The sequence below is a fragment of the Corvus moneduloides genome, chromosome 15, assembly GCF_009650955.1.
Source record: "Corvus moneduloides isolate bCorMon1 chromosome 15, bCorMon1.pri, whole genome shotgun sequence".
NCBI lineage: Eukaryota > Metazoa > Chordata > Aves > Passeriformes > Corvidae > Corvus > Corvus moneduloides.
In genome coordinates this window covers 2448295-2476245 of record NC_045490.1, presented here as the reverse complement: position 1 = coordinate 2476245, position 27951 = coordinate 2448295, and the positions used below count along the sequence as shown (strand labels likewise).

The 27951-nt window shown below is 44.8% G+C and overlaps 1 protein-coding gene across 3 annotated transcripts; it reads right to left on the bottom strand.

Annotated features, from left to right (window-relative positions):
- Positions 1-52: 52 nt before the first annotated feature.
- On the bottom strand, positions 53-26551 carry CREBRF (CREB3 regulatory factor). 3 transcript variants are annotated; one of them, XM_032124808.1, is made up of 10 exons: positions 26450-26551; positions 16857-17034; positions 16424-16739; positions 15776-15901; positions 13801-14884; positions 9486-9680; positions 7604-7793; positions 7077-7150; positions 6568-6690; positions 53-5957 (listed from the first exon to the last, which is right to left on the bottom strand). In XM_032124808.1, the coding sequence occupies exons 4-10, from the start codon at positions 15884-15886 to the stop codon at positions 5842-5844; spliced, it is 1893 nt and encodes a 630-aa protein (XP_031980699.1). In that variant the 5' UTR covers positions 15887-15901; positions 16424-16739; positions 16857-17034; positions 26450-26551; the 3' UTR covers positions 53-5841. The 3 variants fall into 3 exon arrangements, with proteins under 3 accessions (XP_031980699.1, XP_031980697.1, XP_031980698.1); XM_032124806.1 differs by lacking the exon at positions 16424-16739; XM_032124807.1 differs by lacking the exons at positions 16424-16739; positions 26450-26551 and adding an exon at positions 24018-24096.
- Positions 26552-27951: the final 1400 nt, after the last annotated feature.

Below are 27951 nucleotides of genomic sequence, written 5' to 3'. Positions count from 1 at the left end.
GCAGCAGCTGCCATTCACTATCACTCCACACATACAATGATTCGAGACAGTATCTCCTCCACAATTTTTATTTTAAATTACAAAGGATGTTGCATACATTGATGAATTTGTATCTGAATAGAAGTGCTAGGGATCAAGGGTGACAGAGTAAACAAAGTCAATAGTTTAATTGTGCCTCTTTTCAAAAAAATAAAACTGCACAACTATTAACCAACATTTAACATTGCAACTCTTAACAGATCATGCTTTGAACAAGGTAAGTTTATTTTCTAACAGAGACAAGACTTTCAGTAAGTTTTTCTGAGCTCCAGTTGGAAGTTGATTATAGAATATCAAGGACAGCATTACAATCATGACCCCAAGCATAGGCAGAACAGGATGCCATGTTTCATTTAAAATGCCTTTTTCTTTTTTTGCATCTGCATGTGCCATCAGCCTTAAGAGCTCACCCAACCACAAATACTGAGCAATAAGTTTTCCTTGGGCATAACATTCTGGGAGGATAGATGATTCCAATCCAAATGTATGAATAGCCATCATTATAAGAGAGATTAAAATTATTAAGTTTTCTTACTAGGTTCTGTTTCCTAATCAGAAGATTATGACTGGCTGGGATGTGCTTTTGCCAATGCCAAATCCAATCCAGAAGTTTTTCTTGCAGGAGTGAGTGAAGTCACCCAAATTTGACTTAAAAAGATACCCAACTACAAAATATTTTAAACTCCAGAAAAACTCTGACCAGTGACGTTATCTAAAAAGTTTGGAGTTTTATTTCTTTTATGGGGGAAACAAAAAAAATGCAAGTGTGGATTAAAAGAGCTCTGGTTCCACTTTTAGCTCCACAGCTCATCAGAAAGACAATAAACACAGAGCCAGTATTTGCTCCCATGGAAGTTCACGGATGTCTAAGAGGCTGAGGATTATAATTCAGAGTGCACACACACCTTCTAGAAGCACTGGGGAGAACACATGGCATATTGTGAAATGTAAGTTGTAGAAGATAGAGATTTTTGTTTGCTGCAAAGAAGATGCAGTCTAAAAGTGCCATCTTTGATTAATGACATTGAAGAATCCCAATTTCCACTGGGAGATATTCAAGAGTGGTGTTTTCTCAACAGACTAATGCCCTTAATACAGTTACAAGAAGGATCAGTCACCCAGACAGCAACTGTTTGAAATGTACTTCACACGATCCCTGGGGTAAACAAAATAAACCTCAGCTGTGTGCAAAGCTGTCAACAAGCCAAGACCCCATCTAGCAGCACCCTTCACCAGGTGATTCCAACTGAAGCCTCCAACTTCAAAAGGAAAGAACATCATGATTAGATGCACTCTTGAAACTCAGGTCTCAAGGCCAAATGCAGATCCTGACATCCACGGTCCCGAACTGGGTTGTGCCTCAGCAGAATTTCAGGAAGACGAGCAAGCACAGAACTGCATTTGCTATTTCTGCTGGAGGCAGCTTGGATGCAACCCTTGGAAATTCTCCTGATAAAACCTTTTAGAGCTTTAGAAAATAACCAGCTATGTTTAAATGACTTATGGAAAAGAAAAGCACATCCAGTCATTACAGTTTGTGAATAAGCTGTTTCATTAATGAAGGCAAATATTAGATAAATATTGGGGGGGTGTCTTTTAAAAATAAACTTTAAACTGACACCTCTGTATTTCCAAAGTGTCTGTTTTCTTTTAAGCTAGTTAAAAGACCCTTCATCCATTTTAGGTTGGTTTTTTGTTTGTTTGTTTGCTTTTTTAAAAAACCCCAACTTTCCCCTGGCCCTCTTAGTATGGAAAAAAAGTCAATCTATAAATTAGGAACTGAACACAGCTGAGCCTGACTCTCACATCAGCTTTACAGCAATGCAGCTTTATTAAATCACAATGATTTCAACTGGTATGATAAGAACATCCAGCCCATCCACACGTAAACATAGCTTTAGCAGTAAGTCTCTCTCATCCCAAAAAACCAAAAAGTACTCACCAAGTATCAGTAAATGTGTTCAATAAACCATAAAAGGAAGCGTTAGCAAAAGGGGTTTCGGGTTTAAAAACACCCTTCAGGAGCACCCCCACGTTTTGCAAGGCCATTCAAAAACTGGTCTTCCATATAAATACAAAAGGACTACTGAGAGAAACTGAAATCAGACCTACCCACACTCGCTTCAGGACGCTTTAATCAGCTCTGATTCCATCTCAGAAGCTTTGACGAGTTCAGAGGGAATGAATAACATTTAGTTCTAGATGTACAAGTAAGGCACAATATAAAGCCACATCATCATCTGTCATGAAGGGAGGGGGAGGACGAGGGTCATACATGGTACAGCAGAACAAGCAGCCCATCGATTCCAAGTGTGGCACCTACGTTCAGACTGACGAGATCTCGACAAGAGCAGTTATGACAGCATGCTTTTAATATGGAAACAAATCCTAGAGAATCCAGTGTATCAGAAAAAGGAAGAGCTTCTGTTTGTAGTAAATCAAAAAATATATCATTGTTTTTGGATATAGGATTAAAAGTGAATATTCACAATGCCTACACTCAAAAACAAACCAAAAAAACCCAGGACTTCGTTAAGATCCACATACTATGTATGAACACTGAAAATCTTTAGAAAATGGTCTTCTCTAAAGATCACCCAAAAACGCATGCCACAATTGCCAAAAAACAGAACATGTACATTTGTTGGTTTTTATACCCTTATAAGATTTTCGTTTGTGATAAGTATACACTAAATGTATATATTTTAATGACACTAGAGGAAGCAGATTGTTACTGGCATTAAAGTACAACCATTTCTAGACGGTTTAAATGCCACAGAGTCCCCTGGTTAAAATGTAAAGCTGCACAGCTTGCCTATGTCACCTTTATGATAAAGTTAAACCAGCAAAAGGTCTTACATTTACTCTACATTTTACTGCCAGGTTTTATTTATCTCAAGTATCGCTGCAGCATTCTGACCAGCCCAGAGTTAGCAGCAAGTGGCAGGAATCATATAAAACGCAGTTTCTTTTTTTTCTTTTTTTTTCCTCTTTTTTTTTTTTTAAACAAAGTGCTTTTCTAAGATATACATACATATAAATAGTTACAAAATAAAGTGTCAACATTAAAAAGCTCAACTATTTCAAAGCTTTAACTTAAAATAATACATAGGAAACACTGAAATGCGAGGGTATGGAACTCACTAAAGATTCAAAGTCTACTTTGAAATGCGAGACCAAAATCATAGTCTGGTTTTCAGACAAAAATAAAAAGCTATAAAGTTGTGTGTTGCCCAGGATTCCCGGACAGTAAAAAACAGGGGCTTTTAAATACCTTGTCAGTTGAATTTGTCACAGAAGTTTTTACCTGATTTCAAACTGCTCTCTCTCAATGTTCAGAGATGCTGCCTCGCCTGCAGGGTTTGGATGGAGCACAGGGACTGCCCGTGGGGAAGGGACAACCTCTGTGTGCCAGCCCTGCTCAGACATGGCCTGCACCTCACAGGACACATTCTCTGTCGGGGTTTTAGGGGCCCTGGGCAGCTCCACAAGAACAAGAGGAATACACCAGACCCACCGTGGAAAGCAGCAGCCAATTCTCACCTCAGCCAAACAACAACAACACAAACGCCTCTAACGAAAACACCCACATTCCACTCAGATTTTGCAAGTCTTAAGTGGATTTACAAAGTTTTGCCTAAATTGCCCTGGGTATTTGTTCAGTCTCTTGTAGGAAAGACTTTCTGTACAGCTCAGTAGTGGTATTTTGGCCTCCTCCTCCCTTTTGAGTCTTCCAAAATATTTAGGTACAAGAAAGCTGTGAGTGTGGCAGGGCCACCACCTTCACCAGCCACTCTTCCTGCACTGTTACCAATTCAGGCTTTTTTCTCTTATAGTACAAGTTTGGATACAAAAATAATCTACTTATAAACAAAAAGGAATCACAGTACAAACAAACTTAGACAAACTAGAAATGAAGTGGAGAAATTCCCCAAAGGGAGTGGGGAGAAAGCCTTCATGGACTTTTGCATTTTTTTTTTCAGCAGCTACATTTGAAAATATTTGGTATTTCTATTTTCAGTAAACAGTGTTTTGTCATCTTTAAATAGGGAGAGAAAGAACAGGGAGGAAAAGGGGGGGGGGTCCATGAAACCAGAGAATGATCTTGCCTTGAGATAAAGGACTTTCTCATCAAAGGCTAAAGCTTTTAATCTGTACGTTAACACTGACTACAAAGCCAACTCTTATTAGCAGAAGAGCAAATAAGAACTTTGTGTTAATATTCCTCAATCATAGAAACTACTGAATTAACAAGAATAAGTCACATATAAGTCTGAAGAAGCTAGTTTCGAAATACCTGTACAAAAATATAAAAGTCTATAAATTTTTTTGTTTTGTTTTGTTTGAAGCCTGTGTTGATCCTTGGAAACATCACATGCATAATAATACATCAACTGGAAAAGTGGCAACTAAGGAATTAGATATTTGTAGCTCCTTTTTTTTTCCTCTTTACATATATACACGTTACAATAAAAATAATTTTATTTTGGTTGTTTGGTGGAAGTATACTACAACAAGCTAAATACTTTTTTTAAATTTTTTTTAAATTCTCAAAGTCGAAAACTATTTTACCAATAGCTTACTAAAATCCAAATATATTAAAATCTCCTACAGTAAGTGCAGAGAAAAAAGATTTAAAGACTCCAAGACGGCCACCAACTTATCTACCATGGAAGCGAACTACAAGAACAGCAAAATAATATTGTTATGTATGAATGCTCCTTCTGTAGATAATTGGACCCAAACAAAAAAATTCACAGTTCAGTAAGATCCCTAACCCTGACCTTTAATTTTTTTTCTTTTTTTCTTTTGTTTTTACATTCAGTACAGTATCATATAAGCTGTGCAAAACTTTACTTAGACTGGCAGTTCGCCATATCAGTTGCATTTGTCTTTGGTACAAAAATAAACAATCGCATTAATGTGCAAGTATTTGTTTTCTTCCGGCCAAAGTACCGAAATTGAGTTTTCTAGAGCCATCTTTTATACAATACATAGACTCTGTGGCATATATCTACATTTTCAACATATTCCTATATACATTCAAAAATTTTTAAGAGCTGGAACAAATACATTAAAACCTAAAATCTCACCATCTATACAGCTTGGTTTTGCCCCTCAGGGTTTTCTTCATACAAAACTTTACCAGCTTATACTGATAGCTCTCCCCACAAAATACAAGGCACAAAGAATATACTTTTTTTTTCTCTTGCTTGCACAGACATTTAAATACTCTATTAAGCTCAGAAAATTAAAGTCTTATATGGCACACTAGCTCTAATGCTGCGTGTGCTATGTACAAGTTAATGGTTGCAAAGAAAGCTTACTGGTTCTTTTTAAGAACAAGAAAAGAAAATCCAATTATTTAAAAAAAAAAAAAAAGGAACAAAAAACTCCCTACATTGACAGCTTCACCAAAAAAATGCTTCCTCTTACTTCACTTGGACCATAAACCTGTCACAATGTCTGGCAAACGCTAAAAATTTTCACTAGCCAAACCCACATTTTTGCTTCTAAAACAAAAGTGATATATTCTGGTCCTAGATCATTTGAAAGAGAACTCTCATTTCTGCCCTTGAGCTTAAAGCAGCTTTGAAACTATCTGGTTTATGGTCCAAAAATGCTCTGCAGCATTTTCTACCACGCTGTGATTTGTTTTCCTACACTGTTACTTGAAACCAATGGAACCTACTGGTGAGTGTTTACAGAATGCTAAGCTGACATGCAGACCAGAATGCCATTTACAACGAGGAACTCAACAGCACAGGTGGAACCTGACCCAGGAGCAGCTCAAGTCCTGTCCTAAACTTTTGCCATGGGTATCCGGAGCCCCACGAGGCCGCCGGTGGGGTCCCCCTCTGCCGTCTTCTCCAGGACTTGGTTCACAAACTCCGACGTCTGTCCAGCCACAGGAAGTCCTGAAAGGGAAGGGGAAGAGAAGCTGCTCTCAGGTCACTGCTCATGGCACATTCCTACGGGTGACACAAAGCCAGGGGACACTTTGGTTGGGACAACTGAAATCAGGAAAGGGTTCATTCTTTCCTCTATTTCAGAAATTGTTTGCATTTCAATGTAGTGAGATCAGAGGGCTGGAGCAGCTCTGCTGGGAGGAAAGGCTGGGAGAGTTGGGACTGTTCAGCCTGGAGAAGAGAAGCTTTGGGGTGACCTCATTGTGGCCTTCCAGTTCCTGAAGGAGCCAACATGATGGAGAGAGACTTTTTATAAGGGCCTGGAAGGACAGGACAAGGGGGGACGGCTTCACACTGACAGAGCGCAGGGCTGGATGGGATATTGGGAAGAAATCCTTCCCTGTGAGGGTGGGGAGGCCCTGGCACAGGGTGCCCAGAGAAGCTGTGGCTGCCCCTGGATCCATGAAAGTGTCCAAGGCCAGGCTGGACAGGGCTTGGAGCAACCTGGGATAGTGGGAGGTGTCCCTGGTGGAATGAGATGAGCTTTGAGGTCCCTTCCAACTCAGGGCATTTATGATTCTATTGTCTTCATGGCAAATACATGGAGTTCACTGCTTACCAAGAGTGTCTTTAATAAGTATGTTCAACTTTTGTTCCATGTTGATTCCTCTGTCATCTTTAGGTACCTGCACCCGATTAACTATTTCTTGTTTAATGGAGTTGATGACAAAGAGTAAATTATCTGCAAAGGAAAAAAAAAAGGATTAGTTTTACAGCACATTCCCCAGGAAGAGAGTCACAGTTATCTACACACAGCTATCTGTAAGTGCCAAAGGTGCCACATCACACGTATTGTAAAATTAAATGGAATAGGTTACATCAAATATTACCAACATTTTCAATAATATTTACAGCACATGCATACATTTACATAATTTACATCTGCAAAGTAGCACGACATTGCAGGTAACCCAATTTACGTTCACTTTAGTCAATGGACTGGTTTTGTACCAACAGAATTGCTGGGTTTGTACCAACTCTTTTCTCTATGAGCCAGGTTACATCATGGTGCAAAATACAGACTTGTCCAAATAAAAGAAAAACTAAGATGGGAAGAGTTGTATTTACCATATTCCGTGTTGAGACCCCAGAGTTTTACTTTATTGGCTTCATACTGGGCTTTCTTTTTTAGTCTACAAGCCCTGTAGCAAGAAGAGGGGAAAAATTAGAACACTACCAGAAATTGCAGAGTAGTAAGAGCCACATGAACTTACCAACCAAACCTCCCAGAGCTGTGATGCACAAACTCATCCATCCTCACTCACCTTCACTGAAAACACTCTGCCACCTGCATCTGCTCACATTTGACACTTGTGGGTTTTATCACTGTGCCAGCTGTTTGCCCCACAGCTAAGGAAGCCAATTCCAGTGGAAACACATCTTTATCTACAGGACAGACAAACCACAGCTCCCAAGGTGCCAGCTGCCCTGCTTTTTGATAAGCTGCTAATTCCCATTTGATAAACTGCAACTCCCATTGCAGGAGCTGCCACATGAAGAAGGATTTCTTTAGGCAAAAATTATTATTTAGATCTTTATCATTCACTTGTAGCAACCCAAATTTTCTCATCCCTGCAGCTTTTCCCAGTGCATACCTGGAAGCCAGCTTGTTCTTCTCTTTCCTTGACCTGGGTCTGGCAGTTAAGGGAAGTTCACTGACGGGTGTCAGGTCACTGATCACCTTATTCAGCTTCCTCAGCTCGTTACCAATCTGGAGGAGTTTTCTGGGGTTGGGAGTCAGGTCTTCTACATCAGTCCTCCGTGATTTCTTTGCTGCATACTTTCCTGTTTTAAATATACAGAAAAATGGGTTGGGAAGTGACACAATGCATACATAAACTTGTGAGAAAACACTCTTAAACAGGCATTTTTTGGGTGCAGTTTAGGTTCCTTTGTTCCTGACAGGAGAATGGGCCGGAATCAGGTGATCCCTGTGGCCTCTCACAATAGAAAGAGCATTTCCAGACAAAGAGCTTTGTACAATTCATATTCTATCTAAATCAGATAAGAGCAAATACTGCTGGCCAGGCCACTGGATGTGACAGAGGGCATACACACAACTGTGCTGAAAAATGTACGTCACAAGTTCAAACCCTGTTGTTTTGCTCCAGCTGTAAACTTGTTAACTCATAGTCAGCCAAAATATCCTCCTGCACACTCAAGTGGATTAAATTCCCAAATAATCTTATTGCTAAAGTTCTGTACTAAGAAAGAGTGCTGAGGCCTGGTACTGAAACAATCTTCAGTGATGCTGAGATGAAGTGATCCACATAAAGGCCAGTTAACCCCTTTTATTGTATGTATTTGACACTCTTTAAGGCCTGGTTCTGCACTTGACTTAAAGGTCAAGTGTCCAAGTGTCTGGTGGGACTGAGTCCTGCAGGCATGTTTGGTTATTTGTTGCTTAGTAATAAATATAAAATAATGCAATCACAGAACGGCTTGGGTTGGAAGGGACCTTAAACTGATGTTTTTCCACCCCCTGCCATGGGCAGGGACACCTTCCACTAAACCAGGTTGTTCAGAGCTCCATCACGAGAAAGAGCAGTGTTAGGGACTTTAAGTACTGATATTTCACTACAGGATAAAGAAGCATTTAAAAACTAAGGAGATTTAAAGAAAAAAATGCTTCCTTCCCTGAATAAATCTACAAGTAACAATAAAAAAAAATAAATCTTTCAATTTAAGAGAAAAAAGTTAAAAGCAGTAATTTTCAACTCTAAGGGAACATTAACCTTACAACCAGGGAAATTGGTTTTATTTGCTTCTTCAAAGCCAAAACCAAATGGAGCAGCCTAAAAGAGGTCCTGTGACAAGAAAACAAAAATACCCCTAAGAGTGGTTTGTTTTGGGTGATGTTAATCATGTTTGTGGTGCAGTAATTGCTCACTGGGAATAAATCACAGTTATTAGAGCAACTGGTTTAAGTTTCTAAGAGGGCATCTTAAGGAAATAGTTTATTCCCAGAGGAGTAACTGCTTCACTGAGCTGCATTCACAGGGGGAAAACAAGGAGGGAGCAGCAGGGAGAGACAGTTGTGCCTTAGTGCTTGTCCTCAGTTCATACCACAGTCCCCCTGAACTTGGCACCCCAGAGCCCTCCCAGCCTCCTGCTAACACAGGCAGCACTGACAGGAACAGCCACGAGGAGCAAACATCAGTCAAGCCACCCATCCAATATTTACAGTATTGCACTGAGAAAGCTTTGAACTCTCGGGGTTTCCACTGAGAGCCCTTGGAAGTCACAATTCTCAATTGATCCACACTCCTCTGGAGGAAACCACACTGAAAGGCCCTACTGTGTGTTCACTGTGCCTCCCTTGGGCACTGCAGAACGCTGGTAACAGAGCAACAGACTCAGAGTGTTCGAATTTTCATGGCCGAAACACAACTTCCCAGCACTTGCAAGGAGGGGAATTTGGCTACTGAAGGTGTCACAAGGAGAAGAGTGTCATTTGTGACCAGGACTCTCTCTTACCATGATGGAGCCCGTTCTTCTGGTACATGTTGCTGGGCAGCGTGTCGCGGTTCCACTCGGATGGCCTCAGCATCCTCTCCTGCTGGGACGGTGTCAGCTGCTCGCTGTACTCCCAGAAGTATCTTCGCTTGCCTCTCTTGCGAGAGGATATTGCAGTCATTTCTTTTAAATCCTCCACAGAATCGTTTTCATACCCTAAAAGGATGCAGGGGGTTGTTTATGTACTGGTGACAGCATTGTTTGTAGCCTTTTAGCAGCAGACTGAGTATTCAAGTTAAGAGCAAAACCACAGACAGATCTGTTCTGCATTATGTAACAGACTTGGTTCCAGCATCAACTGCTCCTGGGTACTTGCCTTAAATCCAGGGACAGACACTGAGCCACTGATGGGGCTTCATTAGTTGAAAAAAACCAAATTATTTATGCATTTAAAGTCCCTTTATGCTGTCTGACCCCCTAAGCCGTAGTCCCCCACAATCCCAGCAGTGCCAAGTACAGAAAGCAGATGTTGGACAGTGTTCTCCCATCCCAACAACTTCCTCCGTGAATTGGCAGGAACACAACCCTAACTCACCTCCACATTTGACAAAAAGCATGGGAAGAGAAGCAGATGATAAAGATGGATTAGCAAAAGACAACAGAGAAAAAATTATTCAATTATAGAATACTCTGAGTTGGAAGAGTCCCTCAGGATCGAGTCCAAATCCTGCTGTTCCTTGAGTCCAAAGACCTTCAGGGAATAAATCCAACCACTGATCCCTCCGAGGCTGGAGAAAGGGGCTCTGTTATCAGGACAGTGACCAAAGGGCCATCTAAGCTGAAGGGATTTGGACACCCACTGTTCATCCTCTTCTTCCTCATTACTGGGATGAAGAGAAATGATCCATGGTAAAGCTATACAATATTCTGGAGGTGAATTATGATGCACCTGATATGATGAACTGCTCATGAAGGACATGGAAATTGTAATGCCACTGTCCACACCACAGAAATATTTTACCACAACTATGTAAACACAAACCACGGGTTTTCAAACCCCAGATATGCTTTAGAAAATAAAGATAACCTATACTAAGGTTAAAAAAAAAACCTCAAACCACTGCACTGCCTTTTATATAATATGCTAATAGTTTACATTTACTTAAGAAAGGAACATTTCTAAACATCACATACTCTGATGGAGCTTAAGGAAAAGCCACCCATGTATGGACTGCAGGCTTAGCAAGCCTTGACCCCATATGCTTCAGCTCTGCTTCATCTTCCACCAGCACAAAGAACACTTTCTTCCTTTTAAAACAGTCCATTCAATCAGTCTGTTTGCACTTGAAAAACCAGTTGAAAGAGGAAAACCAAACTTTCTTGCTTTGGTTTGACTCTCACGTCATAACCCAATGCATGAACAGAAGTCAGGTACACAGAAGGATGAAATCCATCCTGAAGTTCTGTTTCTCATCATTTCATCAACTCATTTACTTTGATTCTCTGGTTTATTGGAAAGACAGGATTTTAAAGGCAAATCAAACAATGAAATATGCTTTATAAAACATGTGTTGTATAGCCAAAATTATTGACAATTTACATTAAATACAGTTTCAAATACCATAAATATTTGTAACTGTAGCTCCATTTTACTCAAATGCTTTTTGACATAAGTATCAAAATACTCTCAAAAAGACCACTGACTTTCGCCCTAAAAAACAAGCTATGTGATTCATTATATAGAAATATATAAATTGAGCCCATCTTCATGATAACACAGAATTAATCCAACCAATGAAAACAAATCTCTGTAAGAGCTGAAGTGGACAAATGTACAACAAGGTTAAAATCAGGACTTCCTGTTTGCTTATTCAAACTGTAATTAAGTTAGCAACTTCAATTACATTGACTTAATACATCCTGCCTTGCAACCCCAACACTGACCTGCTACCATTATAAAGTTACATAAAATAACCCAGTGCAGTGTCCTAACCTAACACACAAACTTGTCCAGCTGCTCTGCACTGTATTTATTCCTCCTCTTAGCAAAGATCACACAGCAGGGCAGGCTTCTAAGAAATCTGAAAGGGTTCCTGTATTTAACTTTGAAGCCCTTCACAAACCTCTCCTGAAAGTCTTTCTTCACACTGTGGTTTCGGGTTTAAATTCACCAGGGTTAAATGAAGTAGAACAGAGAACAGTGTGCACATGACTGCTGCATCTTACCAGGTGAAACCCAAAAATAGCCCCACTGAAACAAACCCAGAGAGCTCCTCCTCTTAACCACTTCACCACAGAGACTTCTGGCAAATCATTTCGAGTGGTTTTCCCCCAGCTGATGGTCCAGGTGCCCAGAGCTGATCTAATGCAGCTTCTTAAAACAATCTCTGTGTCTCTACGAGCACTTTTTCACTAATTTCTTCTCCAGTGCTACTGACAACTGAATAAATTGCTGCATTTCCCATTTCTGGAATCTCCTGACTACTTGATGGCAGGAACAGTCATTTAAAAGTCCTTCTACTAAATGAAATAGGAAAAACATACTCAGTAATAGCAAAACCCATCACATTTAAATGCTAGAAAAGGCCTGGGCTGGTCATTCCCATAATAAACTACCTTTGCAGGGGAATAAAATTGCTAAATCTGTGTCATGGTGATAATAAAAACACTGTTGTCCAAACTTGCCTGAGAGCCAGTCACATTTTTAGCTATTTCTCCTTCACTGTATCTAAATATTTCCTCAGATAACACTTGAAGAAAGCATCTCATTCACTCTAAAAACATACATGAAGAACAAGCAAAAGCAAATCATGTATTAAAAAACATGAGAGGGCCAGCAATAACTGGTAGACTTTTGTCCTTTCAGTAAATTACATCCTCACTCAAAATACCAACTGATTTTGCTTTCAGAGCTCTGGAAGGTTTAATTTTCCTGTGCTGTGCCTATTTTTAGATACTTTACCCATAGTATTCACCTTTAGAGGTAAAAAAGCAACACAAAGTACAAGAGTGACATAATTAGAATACCTGGAGATGTTACCTTCTAAAATAGACAAAATATATGATAAAATTTTTAACATCACCACATTTGAGGTGCATGGCTTTAGGCTTCATTCATGGAAGGGTTTGGCAAGCTTGGATAAGCCCAGATCCTCAGTTACTGCTGCAGAATGTGGATTGTTGGTCAGTAAAATAGTTCATTAATTAATTCCACCCACAGCATTTAATACAACCTCTCTGTTTCATGGATCCCAGGCTTCCAGTGCAACACAACCCCCATGGGCTGCAGAGCTGGAACAGCTGCTCAGGGCCCCACAAAGCAGAGGGAGTTCACTCCAGAAGGGAGGAAGAGGCTTTAAAATGCTAATAAAAATGTGTTGTGTGCATGTGAAAGTAACATAAAGGGCATAATGCTTAACGAGTTTAATGCCTACTCAGGAAATCTAATTAGAAAATAATTTCATCTGAGAGTTCATTATGATAAACACTCACAAGCTTTAGGGAAGCTGCTCTTCTCAACAAGAAAAAATTCAGCTGCTTTATCCCCTCAAAGTAACATATTGCCTAATGTCTGAATATTTTCATTCTTGTACTCTACGACAAGACATTTATAAGATGTGAATATTGTAATAATTTCTGAAATGAAATTAATACGTGGTTACAATCCTGTCGCTTTCCCTGCCTGTTTTATTTTTATACAATGCTGCTGTGTTGTTACCTTCTAGGTGAAGGTTAGTTCTTATTTCTGCTGTTAAAGCTCCATTTCTGCAGGCAGGAGAGAGGAATTCAGTATCCTCTGAAGACCCACTAAGTGTTACTGCTGAAAACCACCAATAAATGATTTTATTAGTTTCAGTGGCAGCCATTCTTTGGATTCTGTGGGAAAACTGTACCTGCAAGCAGGACTTAAGTAATTATGAAATCATTTCACTCAGGATATGATTTCATCCTGACAGACCCAACTCTGGAAAAATTCACAGCTACAAGAAGTGCTAGAAAGCTCTACACATCCTACCAGAGAGCCACAAAAAAAGAAGGTCACACTTACAGGCAGCTTCTCTAGCCTCAGGCTACAGCTGGGCTTCCTGTATTCTCTATTATTATTTTTGTTGCATGACCACAGTTTATGTAGTTTTTCACCAAACAGGGACACAGAGACCTTGTACACTTTGAATTAATTGCATTTTGCAAAGCACTTAGAAAACGTGGGAGGAGAGTTCACAATTTAAGATCAGTGCTGCTCATCTGTAACTAGCAGGAGTTCAAAAGCTTTCCTTCCCACTCAGAGGACAATTCCATCAACCTCCACGTTCCCAAAGCCCAACAATGCTGGTACCTGGTTCTGAGAAGGTATCGCTGATGTCATCGTCCTTATCGTCCTCGTAATCTTCTTCCTCATCATCGTTTTCAGACAGCTCGTGCTCACTGCCAAATCCTTCATCATGGTCCTCGTCTTCAATATCATCCTCATCCTCCTCCTCTTCCTCAGGGTCTGCTTTGGCTGACTGTTCACCCAAAGTGTCTGTTACAAAAAGAGAATAATTGTGCTCTTCCTTCTTCTGTGAGGAGTCCGACACGGACGTGCTGGCCGAAAGACTGCTCTCCCCCACAGCCAGCCCTGGGCTCTCCTGGGGAGGGCGGAGGAGCAGTTCTTGAGTCTCTTTAAAAGGCAAAACAGGAGGTGTGCTGTGACCATGGGGGGACTCGAGTCCTTTTCTCTCTTGTCTCTTTGCTACAGCCCCACAGTAGCAGGTGTTTTCCTTCGCTGCGTCAGCGTGCGCCTGGCTCAGCACGGGCCTGCTCTGTGGTAAGGGGTTGATCTTTACTTTTGCCTTTTTAACATAGTCTTTACATTCAACATGAATGTTCACCTTTTCATTGCTGTACACGTTGGTCTTGACCATGATCTGTGTACTGGAAGCAGGCTGGCTGGCAGGCTTGCTGGCCTTCTGGGCACAGTCCGACAGCGCGGCCTCAGCCTGCACGTTCTTGGAGGAACAGACCGGCGCAGCTGCTCTGCTTGCAATTTTTTTGCCAGGTAACAAAGAATTTAAAGGGTTTTGTTTAACACTAAAGAGCAAATCAGGGTAATAGAGTGAATCTGAGACAGGCTGGGAGTCCTCGCTGTTCAGCTGAGCCAGTGTGGGTGTTTTGCTTATCACCTCTTCATCCTGGTACGGGCTCGAAAAGTCATCAAGGCCCAGGTAATCCACCTCTTTTGTTCCCCAGATGTCACAGCTGGTTAATTTAGTGTACTTAGTTAGGTCTTCACAGTAGGTATCCCACTGCTCCCACTTGGAGGTGAAAGCAGCTTCTTTGTCCAGGATGTCTGTAAAAGACTCCAGGTTCTCAAGCTCTTTGCAGTCCTCCGTGAAAAGCAGGTTGTCCCTGGAGCTTTGCTGATAGTCCATTTCTCTGTCCTGTGCACAATAAGAGAAGTTAAAAGTTAATACAAAAAAAGTATCCATCATCTCTTTCCTTTACTTAATCTGGTATGGAGAGCTCAATTCCAGTGAAGAGTGAGAGAATAGTGACATAGGAAGAGACCTCAACTTTCACCTAAAAGCTTCCTTTGAGGGTCAGAATGGAGTTCAGCTTCTGTGCTTGAGCAACAGATCCTTCTGAAGACACTGCTCTTCCAATGACACTGTATTTCCCTGCTATAGCAAATTCATCTGCTCATCAGCAACTAAACCAGTACCAATATCCATGCATTTAAAATATGAACGACATCACAGGCATCTCTATAATCTAGGTCAATCTTTGCTGTGCTCTTAACAGAATATGCTTGAGTTTACCAGTTCCTGGAAAACCTCATTCTAACACAACCAATTAATGACCACGAGTGACCTTTCTCCTTTGATGCAGGGAGAAAATAAAAAAGGGAATGCTCACATAAGTAGTTTGTGAGTCAACTTTTATTTTCCTTTCTCTGCATTCACAGCTTGGGTGAAGTAGAACAGAGCAGGGAAGAAATTGTTCCCTGTGAGGGTGGGGAGGCCCTGGCACAGGGTGCCCAGAGCAGCTGTGGCTGCCCCTGGATCCCTGGAAGTGTCTAAGGCCAGGCTGGACGGGCTTGGAGCATCCTGGGATAGTGGAAGGTGTATTTGAGCCTGTCCCAATGGCCACTTTGAAGAAGTGCCTGCTGAGGACGCATCACATTTGCTGGACAAGCAGTCCAGCTCTTCCCTAATTAGCAGCCAGCAATAATGAATAATCTTCCAGCATTCTTGCACAAACACCCCTTTATCACTCCAGGAACCTGGTGTTAGTCAAGGAGAGGAAGTTCTGGACACACACAGGTGACCTACCAGTTCATACATGAAGTCTGGATCAGAGCTGCTTGCCAGGAGATCCGTGCTCATCAGAGTCTGCTCTGAAAACAGGTGGCTCCGAAAGGCATCCCCAAAAGGAGGGTCCATTCCACTCACACTGGGCTACAACACAACGGACAGATGTGTCAAAGATGATGTAAAAAGGCACATTTTCATCTTCAACAAACAGAAAGATGTTTTGCTTATCACAGAATGACTGTTTCAGTCAAACAGAAAGAGGATCACCATTTCCTCTTAGTCTCTGAAGGTTTTTACCTCCACAGATAAGCCCATCATTCCCCAGAGCCAGAGAATGCTTTAAGAGCAGCTGACAACATGTGGGAGCAATCAAAAGACACGTTTCTATTCGCCCCAGAGCTTCGAGAGCACTCACTGCTGCTTCATTCTTCCCTGTTGGTTTGAAAGTCTTATGCTTGCCAAGTTTTGGGATATGCTGGCATTTGCAGAGGATGAGGGCCAGTCCTGGCAAGATCTGGGAGTATCAGTAGGCAGGGTCTTCCCCCTAATACAAATCATCCTGTACTAAAGCAGTGTTGACTGTGTTTAGAGCCATTAGAACTCATAAAACTTCCATATAAATTGTAAGGAAAGCAAAATTTATGACAACTGAATGAAGATTGTTACCTCTCTCTCAAGAACGAAGTGAAATTTGGCAGAAAAGCATTATGCAGGATGGCTGGGCATGCAGGGAATGGGCAGCAAGGCCTTCTGCTACATTTAATTCCAGACCTCAATTTCTTTTCTAGACACTCTCACCCTGAGGGTTGGGAAGGGAGAAACACTGTGCTGCTGAAAGTCATTCAGTGTGCTGATGTGTGAATCACTGCAGTAATAAAAGGCTGCTCTGCTCTCCAGGCATCCTCCCTCACCAAGAGACAATTTGGCTGCGGCTTGAACAAATACAGGACCAAGAGCAGCACCACAGCTTCCAGCACAGACCCTACAAAATATACATCCTTTAATATCTTATACATTCTCCCTGCTAGTGCTGGTCAAATTTGTTCTTAAACAGAGGCAAAATTCTTTACAGAAGCAAATAAAATCCTAGCAGACTTACCTGAGGCATTTCCAAGCCCAGATTCCCCAAATCCAATTCCAAACTTGTTGTTTTATTCACTTGTAGATTCCTTTCCAGCTTTACTTCAGTCTCAGGGAGTTTACACTATCCATGCAATGAAATTTTTCCTTAGGATAACTTCAGTTCACCCTGATGGAGCTTTTCTATTTGTAGATTTCTGTGCAGAAGAAACACAGCAAACCCCCAAGGAGGTGAGCAATCCTTCATCAACAAGGTGAAAGCTTAAAAAACAGCCAAAGGCAAGAATTTCCCCTGAAAATTGATTTTTCCTCATGCTGGAATGTATAGAAATTTTCTTCCCCTGCCATCTTTCATTGAATGAAAAGCCACAGATGCTACAGAACAGAGTTGCTGCAAAACCATTTTTGGCCAAGTTACATTTTGTTGTCTTTTTTCCTCACTGCTGAGACCAGCAGCTCTATAGACACACCTGAGGAGAAAACCCTGCCAAATTTGGAACAATAATCAGCACACTGCTGGGTATCCAAGAGAGAGACAATCTTTATGACTAATGTAACAGAGGCAATAAACTCTAAAAATGTCTTAGGCAAAAGTCTCAAAATACAAATTTCAGAACAGGCAAAAATGCTGCTTCAGTGGTATCTTCTTTTCTTCAGGGATGAATCCACCCAGCATCAGATAAGATTACATCAATCACTCACACAGCAACATCTAGTGGTAGAGGATCACAGAAACCATCCGGCAGCAGAGTGGAAGAGACAGATTTCTCCAAGAGAACAAATTAGAACTGTGCCAAACTCACAGCTGTCTAATAAAATATATTCTCTATTAATTCAAATAAGGCATATGTTGAAATTGGACCAATTTATCTACTGGTAGTTTTACCAGTTTAGGAGTTTCTATAGACCTGCTCTACTTCAGATGTTTGTCTAATGACTCTTTGGAGCCTCATATCCGGCTTATTCCTGCATTTTGAACAGTGTAAGGAAAACCCTCACTCAGCATTGCTCCTAAGTCAGACTTTGGTGCAATCTGCTCAGGCTGTGTTTATTCTCTTCTTTTGAAAAACAAATAGTAAACTCTAAGTGTTCTCCCACAGCTCAGAATCCTCCCCCAGCAGCACATGACAGCATCCCCGTGATTATTCCTACTTTCAGATAGTATCTCAGCGAGTTTGTCCTCTTTAGCATATGGACCATCAGACTGTGGTAAAAACAGACACTATGCAAAGAAGTCTTTACTTATCAAAACACCCTGCTTTGCAAATAGCAGCTGGAATATAAAGAACAACAGTTACAGGTCCAGTTACACAGGGGCTCTCAGTTGAACCCTCGCTACCCCTGCCAGAGTGGCTGATCCTCACAGGGCCCTGTGGTGAACGATCCAGTTCCTTGTGAGAAAAGCTCCTTTCTGCTCCAAAACCTCCAGAGAACCCTTTACTTTACTTATTTAAAAGCAGCTTTTAAGTGAAGTTCGTGCCTCAGCAATCCCCATCTCCCTTCACCGAGCAAAGGCCACACCACAGCAGGACTGGTCCTCCCCACCTGGGGGCTGGCAGGAGTGACTGAGTCACTTCTCAGCCTCACCTGGGCTAGGAGAAAGGGCCTGTTCTTTACAACAAACATATGACGTTCTCAGACACAAAGAAAGACACAAGAAGGTTATGATCCCAAATACCTGAACACTTTCTTTCCACGCAGATTGATGCTTTTTCACCAGCACATCAGATTAATACTTTGACAGCACCACCAGACCACCGCCACCACCTGCGTTCACAAGGAGACTGCCAGAGTTCTCCATGACACAAAGGGGAAAGCAAGGAAGCATTTGCTGCTTCTTCACTGGTTATTCTTCGTTGTGTTTTTTGGTAGAACATGGCCCTCAAGCCATTCCACACACAGCCAGCAAGGGGGGTGAAACTTCATCTGTACTGACACTGATTTCAGGAACAACCAACCAACACTTCCAGGTGCCAGCTTCTGGATCACTTCCAAATCCTCAAAACGAACATTAAAGGCTAAAATACTTTTACCATCTCAAAGACTGGAGTGATAAACTTCTTGCACTATTTGAGAACGCCAGTGCATGTCCTCCCAGGTCAGAGCAGTGTATCAGCTAATCCGATTATTCCTGTAATTCTCTTTATATTTCATTCTTGACATTTTATAATATTAATACTTAAATGTGACTTGAATCCCAGTAGGATCTAGTCAACTATTCCACAACATAGGATTTTTCTTAGTAGCTCTGTGGAGGGGGAAAACACAGTGAGGCCATGAAAAGAAAGACACTGCCTCAGGGAGCTGCACAATCCAGGCGTCCTTCATGCTCCCAACAAAGCAGCCCTACTTCCAACTGCTTTCCAAATTTCCCAGAAAGATCAAGATCATCATTAAAAGACTCCTGGTGTTTATACTTAACTCCCAGTGTTTCTACACGGACCCGTAAATAAAGATGTATGGCACAAGTCAGTGACACATATGGAAGCACAGGTGTAAACTTGGAACTTGCTGCGAAGGAAAGTAATTTGTAGGCTGCAGTTAAAGTCCTGTTTTTACAGAATTCATCATTACTGGCACTTTCAGCCCAAGACTGAGTTAGAAAAGAATAGTCCAGCTGTTGTGTTATCGATAATGAATGCAGCTTTGAATGAACTAAAAGAGCTGTGGCAGAGCTCAAGTACAGCAGCACTAAGAATTATTGAAGATAAATATAGCAGGAATTTCTACTTCAGGACAATTTCCATTAATGCCTTCCATCAGCCCTTCCCAAATGCAGAGACACAGGTGGAATACAGAGCCCGAGGCAGCGGGCAGGGTGCCGGCTCCTGTGGCAACAGCCTGCAGGGAAATCACATTAAGGTGATTAAGGAGCCAGGCCCGGAGCTGGTTCTGTGTCTGCAGATCTGAAGTCACATCAGTGCCAAGCTCTGCTCCCGCTCCTGCTCCTGGAGGAGGCTCCTTCCTTCACTGGGGCCTGAGGAAGGGCAGGGCACCCGAGATACAATACACATGGAGAGGGACTGTTTCCAAGGGCCTGGAGTGACAGGACAAGGGGAATGGCTTCACACTGACAGAGAGTAGGGTTAGACAGGGTAGTGGGAAGGAATTCCTCCCTGTGAGGGTGGGGAGGCCCTGGCACAGGGTGCCCAGAGAAGCTGTGGCTGCCCCTGGATCCCTGGAAGTGTCCAAGGCCGGGATGGACGGGGCTTGGAGCAGCCTGAGATAGTGGAAGGCATCCCTGCCCATGGCAGGGGATTGAAACTAAATAATCTTTAAGGTCCCTTCCAGCCCAAACGATTCCATGATTCTGTGGTCTCAGGAAGAGTTACGTCCATTTAACATTTAAGAATTTGGGCTACTGATGGAAGCATGCACATGTACGCTGGTTAAAATCCCATCAGTCATCAACAAGGAACCAAAGCCTTAGAGTTAACACCTAATTAATCTAAAGACAAATCCTAATTAAAAATAATCCCCTGTATATAGTATTTACTTTCTGAAGAGGAATGGTGGTTCCAAGATGCCCGGAAAGACTGAATTTCACTCAGGGGAGCAGCGGGTGCATTACCTGGGGTTACTGCTCTAACCCAGCCCACAGCAGGAGCTCAACTCCGAACATGCAGCACTTAGGACACACAGGCAGCTCCTGTGCATGTGCTGCCTCCCTGGGCCACTAAAACACCCTCCTGCCTCACTACAGCACTTCCAAAGAAGCCCCTAGCAGAGAAAACCCCAAAATGCAGCTTTCAGCCTGGCACCTCAAAGTCTTCCTCGGTCACCTGCGTGAATCATTTGTACTGTGGCTGTAACTAAAGTTGCTATTTCTGGCCCAGTTCAGCTGTGTATTTTGTACCACTGGAAAGGCACATGGAGCGTGGCTGTGCTGTTTTGTTGGCTGCACAGTGCTTATTATCCCAGCAGCTAAATGCCTGCTGTAAGTGCATTACAGGAACAATTACACGTTCATGATGGTGACTGCATCACACAGCACAGCTTGTCGAAGTCACAATTTTGATGCAGGTATAAAAAAATAGCTCACAAGAGCCTGCCAGTACTAAACTTAAAAGCTCAGCCCAAAACATTCATGGTCAACTCTGAATTTCAGAGAAAGCACAAAAACTACGCCATGTGCTTGGAAAGAACCATTATGTACCACGCACTGTTCGCTGTATCTGGACATTTTATGAAATACGGGAGTTAGAGATGCAAGAAGTTCTCCTGCACATCTCTTAAAAACATTTTTTCCTTCCACAGTTCATGCCAACTTGTTTTCTATTATAGAACACCCTCTGCTCAGGGCAGTCTTCATGCTGAGAACGTGCAGACTGCCTGGGGTGGAGTCCATCCCTGGAGGTGTCCAGGGAACGACTGGACATAGCACTCAGGGCTCCGGTCTGGTTGAGAAGGTGGCAATCAGCCACAGGTTGGACTCGATGGTCTTGGAGGTCTTTTCCAATCTCAATGAGTCTGTATTTTTCTTACTTTTGTTTCTGAATAATGTTTCTTTTTTTTTTTCTTTCTCCATGATTATTCAATTATTAGCCAGACTTTAAAAAATTCTTTTACTTTTCTCCCCCAGCACAAAGACACTACGTTCACTAGTATTATTATTATTTCACTGCAGTGAGCAAAGACACTCTTTTAAAATGTCTTCCTGTATTTCCACCCACTGCAATCTCATTCCTGGACTCACCGAAGCAGCCAAGTCCCTCTACTTTCTTGGTGATGGATTTCTATTAAAATGCCAGCACGACCATCTAAGGCATTATGCTCTTTGCTTTTTCTGTCCTGGAGAGAAAACATCTGCTTAAGACCCTCAGACCCTGAGTCTGATGGAGCATTGCCACTTAGAAGAACTAAAGATCCGCAGACTGTTTCACTTCTTCTAAGCCTCTTCCCTTCTGGAGAGGGAAACTGTTACTTCACTGTCTCTGTTCCCTTTCCTCCACTGACCATCCCTTCTTCCTCTAGTGTTATTTTTCCAATCCTACTTGCCCACAGCAGACAGATTGCAAGACCTGGAAGTGATACCTCTAAAGAGAAGCTCTGGTCTGCAATCACACACACAACACTTCAGGCAGCAGAGCCCATGAGCCCCCAGAACACAGCACTCAGGTACCTTCCATGCCAACGCCAATTCCCAGCTCTGGGGGTGCTCCAGCCGTGCCAGCAAACAGGCAGATCCCACAGACTGATGGAATCACAGTCACAGAATGGTTTGGGTTGGAAGGGACCTTAAAGATCATCTGGTTCCACTCCCCTGCCATGGGCAGGGACACCTTCCACTGTCCCAGGCAGCTCCAAGCCCCGTCCAGCCTGGCCTTGGACACTTCCAGGGATCCAGAGGCAGCCACAGCTGCTCTGGGCACTCTGTGCCAGGGCCTGCCCACCCTCACAGGGAACAATTTCTTCCCAATATCCAATCTAAATGTACTCTCTGTCAGTGTGAAGCCATTTCTCCTTGTCCTGTCACTTGTAAAAAGCCCCTCTCCATCTTGTAGCTCCTTCAGGCCCTGCCCCAAAGCTTCTCCTCTCCAGGCTGAACAATCCCAGCTCTCGCAGCCTTTCCTCCCAGCAGAGCTGCTCCATCCCTCGGATCATCCTGGAGCCTCCTCTGGACTCTCTCCAGCAGCTCCAGGTCCTTCCTGTGCAGGGCCCCAGGGCTGGGGCAGCTCTGCAGCTGGGGTCTCACCTGAGAGGGGCAGAGGGGCACAATCCCCCCCTGCCCTGCTGCCCACGCCGGGGGATCAGCCCAGGGCACGGGGGGCTCAGGGCTGGGGCAGGTCCAGCTCTCACCCACCAGCACCCCCAGGGCCTTCTCCCAGGGCTGCTCCATCTGTGCATCCCTAGCCTGTGTTTATATCCCTGACTGTGTTGATATTGACCATCACGCAAAAGGCAGAAGCACAAAAAAGTGACTATTTTTTAGACTAACAAACATTCTGCATCAACAAATTTTGTAACAACTATGCCCAGATTAATATATTCCTACTAGAAGCACTTTTCTGTATGTTCTGGAACAAAGACTGAGATTTTATTCTTATTTTAGTGCCAAGAGTGGGATGTGCAACATGTTAAACTTATTAGGACTATATTAACAGACTTCCATTAATTAAAAACTTGTTAAAGTTAAAATATTCATAGCATAAACCTTTATTAAAATAACACTGCAGAGTTAGGAGAGTTGTTTGCACACGAGAATTAGTAGTAAAACTAACATTTAAAATTTTTTTGAGCCATAGATTTCCTGTGAAGCAGAGTGGGGTGAAAGCAAAGACAAAAAACAAAAGCAAAACTAAACAACAATTCGGCTTCCAATCTTCAGCAATATTCTACATCCTGACAGGATAGCTGTTCCTACATTTTTTTCTGACAGAGTCTTTCAGACTAAAAGAAAAATTAATTCTGTAGTTCCCAGGAAAAAAACAAGAAATAATGCAAGTCTTATGATGAAGGGAATGGTACAGTCTGGTCTACTCTTCATACCGTGAAATTATGATTGTTATACTCTTGTTAGAAATGGGGCATCTGTACCGAATACTTCAAAGCCAGCAGCAAATCTAAAAAATGCATCAGTCAAAATTGCCCAAAAAGTAAAAAAAAAAAAAAAAAACCAAAAAAACCCCCCAAGGCTTAACAGTTTAAAACCAGAAGGATTTAAAAAAAAAAAAAAAATCAGGGAAATTATTACAGCAAGGTAGAAACCTTAAATTTACAACGTTCAGAAAACTTTTGGTTTGACTTTTACACCAATGCCAACTCTCAAGCACTTCTCGTGCAGTGCCAAATCTCCTTATCAAGCTTTGATGTTGAAACATTTAGTAAAGCTTCCCAAACCACAGAGCATGGACACGAGGCCATGGGAATCTAAACCCGTGGGTTCCCTTATTTATCCCACACTCTCGGTCTATTAGTGGGACAAAAGCTTCTGTTTGTTCCCAATTAATTCCTGCTAATGCTGAAGGGACTTCAGTCTCTGTCCCTCACAAGGCTGTTTGCCTCTCTCATTATTTAAAAACCACCTGGGGAGGATGCTCGGTGGCCTGATGCCTCTGCTGCAGATCGCTCTTATCAGGGAATACTCCCACCAAACCCAGAACAATTCCTTCTTGGCTCAGGTAAACTATGGACACTTTTTGAGGTCTCTGTTATTCATGCATCTAAAAAGGAATCTCACCGAGATTGTTTTAGCAGGAAAGGTTTCTTGCAGAAGAATTATCACACCCAGAGAGGCTGCGGCTGCCCCTGGATCCCTGGAAGTGTCCAAGGCCGGGTTGGATGGGGTTGGGAGCAAGCTGGGCTAGTGGAAGGTGTCCCTGCCCATGGCAGGGGGTTGAAACTAAATTGTCTTTAAGGTCCCTTCCAACATAAACCATTCTGGGATCCTATGATTTATTTTCCATAGAAACTCTGACTTCTCATTTAAGCTGCCAACAATAAAAATCGGTAACATTTCTAAGGCACCTGAGTCTGCTCCTTTATAATTTTTACTATGAAAACACATTTAATAATAACCTTCCCCACAAGGATGCTCGGAAGCGACCTTAGAGGCCTTTTAAACACAATCTTTAACACATTTAGAAGCGTTTGAAAGACAATACGACAATCTCATTCTGTTTTGCACGTTATGTGGAGCATGATTTCAACAAGTTACCTCTCGAGAGGCAGCAACAGAAAGATCACGATCACTTTAAGTGAGAATCGCACATTTCAGCTGGCAGCTCGCAGTGCTCCAAGCCGTTCAGCCTGTTGCACGGGGAAGGCTGAATAAACACCGTGCGTCTTATACCGAGTGTGACAGAGAAATTATCCTGGATACCGGCTCCCTTCCAGCAGCCGATGCCCTGAGAAATGCCGTGGGCTGCGGGGCTGGCAGGGACAGGGGGAGGGCACGGCAGTGATGCCGCGGGCAGGGAATAACGCCCAGGGTGCGGACCCTGGGGACAAAGGGGGAATAATAAAGATTGGGTTTGAGTCGTCGGTGACACGAGGGGGTTTCGGCAACATGTTCCCGGCTCGGAACCCGCGTGAGCCTGGACCAGACACGGAGAGGTGCTCGACACCCGTGGGGGGACACGCTGAGAGCCGTAGGCGGCTCTTGAGGCGGCCCGGGGAACTCATGGATGTTTTATAACCCAAATCTGCGGGGACGGGCTGGGAGCAGCAGACGGGAACGCGTCCCGTCCTCCCCTCAGCGCGGGGAGCGGAACCCCCTGTGCGCGGGCACCGCCCCGGGCCGGTCCCGACGCCCAGGTGGGACAGCCCCCCCTGAGGCAAAGCGCTGCGGAGGGACGGGGCCGCGGGTGGCCCCCGCAGCCACAGCCCCGCGTGGTGCTCGTGCCCACCCCGCGTCCCCCGGCCCGGCCCTGACCCACTAACACACCTCCGGCCAACATGGCCGCCCCGCCGCCCAGCGCAGCCTACCCCGGCCGCTGCCGCCCCGCCCTCCGCGCCCGCTCATTGGCCGGCTCCTCCGCCGCGCGCGCTCCCATTGGCCGCCACGCCCGCCGTTCACCCGCCCAGCGGCCCTTTCAAGCTAGGGTGAGATGACATGTAAACAAACCCCCTCCCGCCGCCCCGGCCGCGGCCCCGCGACCCCCGCGCCCCCCCCGCCGCCCCGGGGCCCCGCCCGGCCGCCCCCGGCCCCGCCGCGCCGGACACACCGCCCAGGGGCCCGTGTCCCGCGGGGGGCGGCCCCCGCCCGGCGACCCCCGCCAGGGCTGCGGGCAGCCGGAGCGCACCCGCGCTGCACGGGAGAAGCCCCTTCCCGGGGCCGCGGCTCGCAGCGAACCGCCGTCCCCCCGCCCTGTCGTTACATAAACGCCGCGCCGGAGCGGGGACGGTCCCGTCCCACCCTGCCCCGCACTCGCAGACCGGCGACCGCTCTCCGCCACCTCTACGCCGCAGCCTTTGGAGCGGAGCCGCCCTCCGGGCACCAACGCGCCCGGGCACACAGACCCCGCACGCCCAGACCCCGCACGCCCACGGGTCACCCCCGGCCGTCCCGGGCATTCAAACAGGTCGCAAGCAGAGGAGGCGACTACGAGCCCGAAAAGCAGAGGAGTACAGGACCTGCCGAGCCTTCCTCTGCCTTCGCGGGCAACCCCTCCGCCCGCACGGGCAGAGCGGCCGGGCTCCACGGCAGGACGGTGCTTTCCTCTCCCCGGCGCTCGCTGCGAGACTCGCTTTCCTTGTAAAGGCACGGGCCGCTCCTGCCGGGCGGAGGCTGGAGAGGACAACGCCGACAACTCTCCGCTCAGCCCGCGCTCCGTCCCTGCTGCCCGTTCTCATCGCGCCCACCCCGGCAGCGGGCCCCAAAGCTCCGCTCCGGGACCGGACACCCCCCGCGCACCGCTGCTCTCCCGCGGCCCCAGCAGCCACACCCCCTCGGCGGGCGAGCGGAGCGGAGGGGCCGCTGGCACCATTCCCGTCCCGCTGCCCTCGGCAGCCGGGCGGACACCTCCGCCCCGCTCTCCCTCCCCTCCTTGCAGCCCCCTACCCGGCGACACCGCCTCCTCCCGCCGGACCACCCGGGCCCCCCGAGCCCCGGCCCCCCCGGTGCCCCGCAGCCCCCCGGAGCGCCGCGGCCTCCCCGAGCCCCTCACTCACCGCGCTCAGCGGGGGCCGCCGCCCCGCGCGCCCCGGCCCGGCCCGGCCCCTCCATGCGGCCCCGGGTTTGTTTGTTTATGTCCCTTCCTGACGGGTTCCCGGAAATCGCGTGACTCGACCCTCACGTGGCCCGAGGGGGCGGCGCGCGCGAGAGGCGGGGGGAAGGGGGCCGCGCCAGCCAATGGCCGGGGGCTGTCCCCATCACGTGACGGCGGAGCGCCGCGCGGGGGGTATTTAAGGCGGGGAGGCGGGTGCCCGCGGGCAGAGCGCGGCGGGGCGGCGGCGGCTCCTGCGGCTGTGCCGGGCTCGTGTCCCGACAGCTCGGTGCTGCTCCTCTGCGGCCCTGCGTGTACTTACCCTCTGCATCCATCCATCCGTCCATCTTCTACCTGCTGCTCTGTATTTTTCCAACTGTCTTCAGCTACATGCACAACCACCTTTCACAGTGACAAGTGGCTGGCCTGGACTGCTTCAGACACAACTGGAGAAATTATTACTAATAAACATAATAAAAAATAGACCCAGCCGTTCTTATCTTGCTATTTGTAAAGAATATGGCTTCTAGTCTTTAAAGAAGTTTTTTGCATTTCACCCCATTTCCTCTTCTTCTTTTGCCCCAAAGACTCCATGACGTTTAATTATGGAAACAAGGGAGCAGCCACCCACCTCTGACAACGCAGCCCTTCACAGGAGTAAAATGGTTCCATGATTCCCACTAGAGGAAAAGTAAACTTCCATAAACGCTCCAGAACAATTTCTTGTGAGGGGCAGAGATGCAAATATTAGAATTTCCTAAACAATATGAACAAAAGCAGAAAAAAGCATTTGAAATGACCCTGACCTAAATTCTCACTCTGCACGTTGCCAGAGTTTATGACTTAAAAGTCTTCACAACTTGACTGCGGAGTCAGTTTCCTTCAATTTCCTAATTTTTTTTACCCAAATATCTTTCACCACAGGCACAGGTTTTCCATTTCAAGCACAAATTTCTTTCTTTATTACTTGAACATTCCGTGTTCTCTTCTGCTGTCAGAAAACAAAGACTAGTGCATGATAAAGGCTCTGGTACCTGCATTGTTTGTTAAACACCAGTGGCTGAATCCCTCTGTTCTCATTTCCTGCAGTCATGCAAAAAAAGAAATTATCCCAAGCAGTGTTAATTCCTGGCACACATGGAGCAGACCATTCCATAACCACCATGCAGAGAGAAAGTCATACAACATCTACAGAACAGACACAATCCATTATTATTTCAGCTTCTTCAGTCATGCCACCACCTGGCATCTGCTTCAGAGGAAATATTAACCATGCTGAAAAAGGGGAATTTCTTTCTGGGAAGCACCTAAGTTTGAATGACTCTGTGGCTTCTTGGCGTGGAATAGCTCTTTCCATTAAGTTCAGCACCAGTGAGACCCCATGGGAACTCTGGGTTACTTCTCTCTTCTAGAGCAAGTGAGAGCTTAGAACCTAGAATAGAAAGCTTGTTAAAGACAGTGGTAACA

Excerpts from the sequence above, each read along its gene's own strand:
- CREBRF (XM_032124806.1), bottom strand. Across the intron at positions 14,885-15,775 it reads CAGACTTCATGTATGAACTG|GACAGAGAAATGGACTATCA; the intron begins GTAGGTCACCTG and ends TATTGTGCACAG. Across the intron at positions 7,151-7,603 it reads AAGAACAAGCTGGCTTCCAG|GGCTTGTAGACTAAAAAAGA; the intron begins GTATGCACTGGG and ends TTCTTGCTACAG.